Below are 4,708 nucleotides of genomic sequence, written 5' to 3'. Positions count from 1 at the left end.
CAATTATAAGTTTATGGGTTTGTTTGTTGTACGGATCTTAGCTGATAATCAATGAGTAACTCTTTGAATATTATATTTTCAACAAACCTTTTTTGGATCACTGTTCACCATGTTTTGGATCTCAGTGTTCTAATAACCTCAAGAGCTTTCCTTTGTTGCAAGTGGTGACGAAATATTTTGTGTGCTACCTGTGCGTGTGTGTGTGTGTGTGTGTGTGTGTGTGTGTGTGTGTGTGTGTAGGTTAGCTGTGCTTCCGCTAAGTTCTATCTTGAGGACAGAGAGTTTGGTCCAGGCTGTGGACCCAGAGCTGCAGCAGACTTCAGGGGAAAAAGCTTCTATTCAGGAACTGACAGACAGCCACATCACCAGACTGAACCTGCACTATAGCACAATGTCTCAACAACAGATCAGGTACACACACACTCACACACACACACACCACACACACACACACAACACACACACACACACACACACACACACACACACACACACACACACACACACACACACACACACATATGCACAGACACACAAATATGTCACATTCAGTCATGTCACTTATTTTTACTTCTCCAAGGGTAGAAAGCAGTGTCAATGTTATCTCTTGTTTCGCTTCTATTTCTATCACTTCTTTTCTCCTAATTGAAGTTACTATCTTGCCCAGGGTTCAAGGTATCTTGCTCAGGGGATCATAGGGACTGAAGAGCTGGGGGTCGAACCACTGAGCTTCCGATTAGTCGACCCACTCTACTCCTGAGCCACAGCTGCTGTCCATAGATCTTTCCAAAAGTTCTCGTTTTTAGGGGCTTGAATACTCTGGAGTAGTGGAAACTTGATGGAAATGTAGGCCAAAAAGTGATGGCGTTTTAAAACTAAATGTATTAGTGTGGACGCACGCTGAGGCTCCATGTTGAACTTGTGTCATCCTTCTTCTTCGCCTTGTTTTATCTTGTTTTTTATGGTGGTTGGCATTCTTCAGCTTATTGCGTGCATTACTCCCAACCTTTTGCTCTGGAGTGTGGATCAGACAATAGATGTTACAATCTAATTCCTGAAGAAAAAAAAACTAAACTACATTTTAACTTGTGTTGTCCATATCACCAGCTTCACCTTTGACTGAGCACAAAACTAACGTTAGTTGGACAGGGTGGAGGGCATCAGATGAATATGTTAACCGGGACAGGTTTCATGAATCAGGCATTGGAGAAAGTACCAACTGAATTAACTGACATAAGAGATTTAAGTTAAGGTTAATTACCCAGTCCTACTCCTAAAATATAAACACACAGTACACGCCAAGCACTCAGTTATACAGTCATAGCATGTAACGATGAAACACCTTTTATAACCTAACTGAGAGAATGAGACTTTTCACTGTGAGCATTTCAACCTGTGTGTGTGTGTGTGTGTGTGTGTGTGTGATAGTGTAGTAACTCTAGGTACAGATGACTTACCACGTCCCTCAGTGACTCCATCTTGTAGAACAACGATCAGAGGGGAGGGAGAGGGAGGGGAGAGCAGGGAGGTTAATAGGCAGGTGAGAGTGAAGTTCATGGCAGGAAGTGAGGAGAGAGAAAGGAAAGAGGCAGGAAGAGAAATAGAGGGACAGGAAAACCTAGAGAGAGAGAAGTTATTCAGTAGAGGAGAGAATTGTTTGAGAAGCAGTGGAGAGGTAGACAGAATTGAGTGGAGTTTATAATGGAGAGAGGTGGTTTAGAAAAGAAGAGGATGATAAGTATTGTTGTACAAGAGAAATGGGTGGGAGGTACTAGTACATAAAACAGAAAATGGTGGGGAGAACAATCTGGAAGGAAAGAGGCGAGAAAATGGTAAGAGTGACTGCACACAACAGTTTTTAACCACCACACTACCAGTCCACTCGAAAGGTTTTATCCCTCTAACGTTGATTACATCTCACTTTAGATATCTCATCAGAACATGGGATATCGGCTTTGATGACAAATGTATTTGTCACTAGCTAGAGGATAGCCTGGTTGGAATGAATCACGCTGTTACAGCACAGACATAGAAGTTGGTCTCAAATGTTGTGGCTCAGCATCGTGTTTAAAGTATGAAGTCAAAACTTTACATGGTGAATTCTTTATATCATTGTTATCGCTGTTAAGTGATTTTACTGATGATTAAAGAAGGAAGACAACAAACTGCTGACAAACCAAAGCACAGGGTTGAGCATCATTCAAGACATTTTCAGTATTGTGAAAATACTCTTCACTTAGTCATCAAAAATAAATACAGAAAGCCTTAGTTATTGTGAAGTCATTTAAGTAGTGAAATTTAAGTTACCATATGCCCTGGACTCAGTTGCTAAAGAAAAAAAAATCCAGTCTGATGACAATAACAGACCAGTATTTAATGTGCATTAGAATAACCAATCAATTTATAAAAATAGTGTTTCTTTTTCAGTGTCATGCCTAGAATTCAGTGATTCTACTATCAGTCCATCAGCTGCTAACTCAGTCTTAGTGTCACAGTAGACCCACGGACTCACATTACTCCACACAGGTTATGGATTTGAAGTCTTGGAAAAGACAAGTGTCACTGTGTGAATGGTATTCCACTACCTGAAGTTGAAAGTATTAGTCATCTAATAGAGAAAAAAGTTTGTATTTGTGCAGTCCCATATATTTAATACTTTTACTTTACCTATTACTGACTATTAGACCAACAACCGAGAGTTCGTTTCATTGTTGAACTGTGAGACGGCTTTAAATGCATCATTAAGGTTACATTTGTATAGTGTGCTAATACTGTAACCTGTAAGATTTCTTTTATTGGAAGTGACCACAATGACTAAAAGAGTCTAAATGTACAGATAACATAAGCAACATGTTCATATTCATGTAACTTTTCACAGCACTAGCAGTTCCTGGTGAAAGTGGACGTTAATGACTTAAGAATTATGAAAAATGGATCCACAACATTTACAAACATTTCAGCACTATTATTGAACTGACCCTCAGTGTGCATGCAACCACCAGAGGCAATAAGAGATTATATAACTCCAGTAGGTATGAATCTGACAAAGAAATAATTTCCTCAGATAATGGTCTTCCTCTTAATGGAAAAATTGATTCTCCCCCCCGCTGCCCCCCCCCCGCCGCTCCGCCACGTCTCACGGACGCTCTGTTTCCCGACTTCATCTCAGCTGTTTACTGACTGTTTACCTTAGCAGATGATCATTAGACTTTCAAAGGATGCAGTCAAGGATATAGAGAAAGACACTTAGAGGGATAGATGGAGGTCTGTGTGTGTATGTGTGTGTGTGTGTTGGGTGTGAGAGGAGAATTTAATACTGCCATTATGATAAATTACACCTCTTTCTTCCTCTCCTTCCTCTCTCTCCCTACAGTAAGTACCAGTCAGTGAACATCAGCACTAACCTGTATGTGATCAGCCAGCCTTGGCTCTACACTCTGGCCTGGTGCGCTGGAGCTCAGTCTGTAACCACCAACTCCATCCACGTCCTGTCCAACATCAACAAGCCGCTCTTCCTCATGGTAAACACAGTCAACTCTTCATCTCTATTATCAGAAAACCTGTAAAAAATCATGTGGCTGAGTCTCTCTGATGTTTCCTCCTCTAACNCACACAAAATATGTCACATTCAGTCATGTCACTTATTTTTACTCTCCAGAGGTAGAAAGCAGTGTCAATGTTATCTCTTGTTTCGCTTCTATTTCTATCACTTCTTTTCTCCTATTGAAGTTACTATCTTGCCCAGGGTTCAAGGTATCTTGCTCAGGGGATCATAGGGACTGAAGGAGCTGGGGGTCGAACCACTGAGCTTCCGATTAGTCGACCCACTCTACCTCCTGAGCCACAGCTGCTGCTCATAGATCATTTCCAAAAGTCTCAGTTTTAGGGGCTTGAATACTCTGGAGTAGTGGAAACCTGATGGAAATGTAGCAAAAGTGATGCGTTTTAAAACTAAAATGTATTAGTNCATCTAGATTACTTTTATTAAAATATTAATAATAGCAGAGGATTTTACAGATTTTAAAACATGTCTGAAGAGGGACTTTAACATCTGTTTATCACAATGATCAAACATGAAGAAGAGAAAATGTTTAACCTGATCTAATCGGATTGAACCTCATGCTAGACTGTGCAAATATTGGCATTGCTTATATACAACCATTAGTGTTTCCAAATCATATGTCTCATGCTTCATTAAATGAGTTAATCACTCACAGTGAGCATACATGGCTGTGTTCAGTTATGTTGTAAGTTTGCAGGCGACTCTGGTCATGACGTGAGGCTCAGCAAACACAGTAAAGGCAGGAGGCAGATCGCGTATCAGCCAGGAAATCTCTTCAGCAGGTGTCGAGTGTGTTTGAAGATTGAGCCTGGTTACATAAATGTTCTGTCTCACCACGTGCTCATCTGTCTAGATTCAAATGAGTCTGATCAAGGTTTTGATACGTGTGTTCAAGTCACACGTAAGAGTCATGCGCTATGGTCGCTAAGTGGAAAAATGATATTCATGTTCACACTCTTCTGTGTCTGTCCCATGTGAGGAGCTTTTGTGTCAGTAAATGTAATCAACCCTTTCTCTCTCTCCAGACTCCAGAGGAATACAGTCTGATGTGGATTCTGACTGATGCCGTGTCTGCCCTCCTCATCATCGCCATCTTCATATTCCACTGGTGCGAAAACACATACACACAGACACACACACACACAG

At 40.9% G+C, this 4,708-nt stretch overlaps 1 protein-coding gene across 1 annotated transcript in view; it reads left to right on the top strand.

Moving 5' to 3' along the window:
• Nucleotides 1-4,708, top strand: part of LOC111216789 (glycerophosphodiester phosphodiesterase domain-containing protein 5-like) — a 49,692-nt gene that overhangs the window by 34,478 nt on the left and 10,506 nt on the right. Inside the window, exons 14-15 of the mRNA XM_022738406.1 lie at nt 3,374-3,521; nt 4,588-4,670. Coding sequence (XP_022594127.1) covers nt 3,374-3,521; nt 4,588-4,670 — 231 coding nt within the window. The remainder of the gene's footprint in view (nt 1-3,373; nt 3,522-4,587; nt 4,671-4,708) is intronic.

Source organism: Seriola dumerili, unplaced genomic scaffold (assembly GCF_002260705.1).
Source record: "Seriola dumerili isolate Sdu_G_001 unplaced genomic scaffold, Sdu_1.0 BDQW01000036.1, whole genome shotgun sequence".
Taxonomy (NCBI): domain Eukaryota; kingdom Metazoa; phylum Chordata; class Actinopteri; order Carangiformes; family Carangidae; genus Seriola; species Seriola dumerili.
Note: the sequence above shows the minus strand (reverse complement) of the source record. Positions and strands in the feature narration are given on the sequence as shown.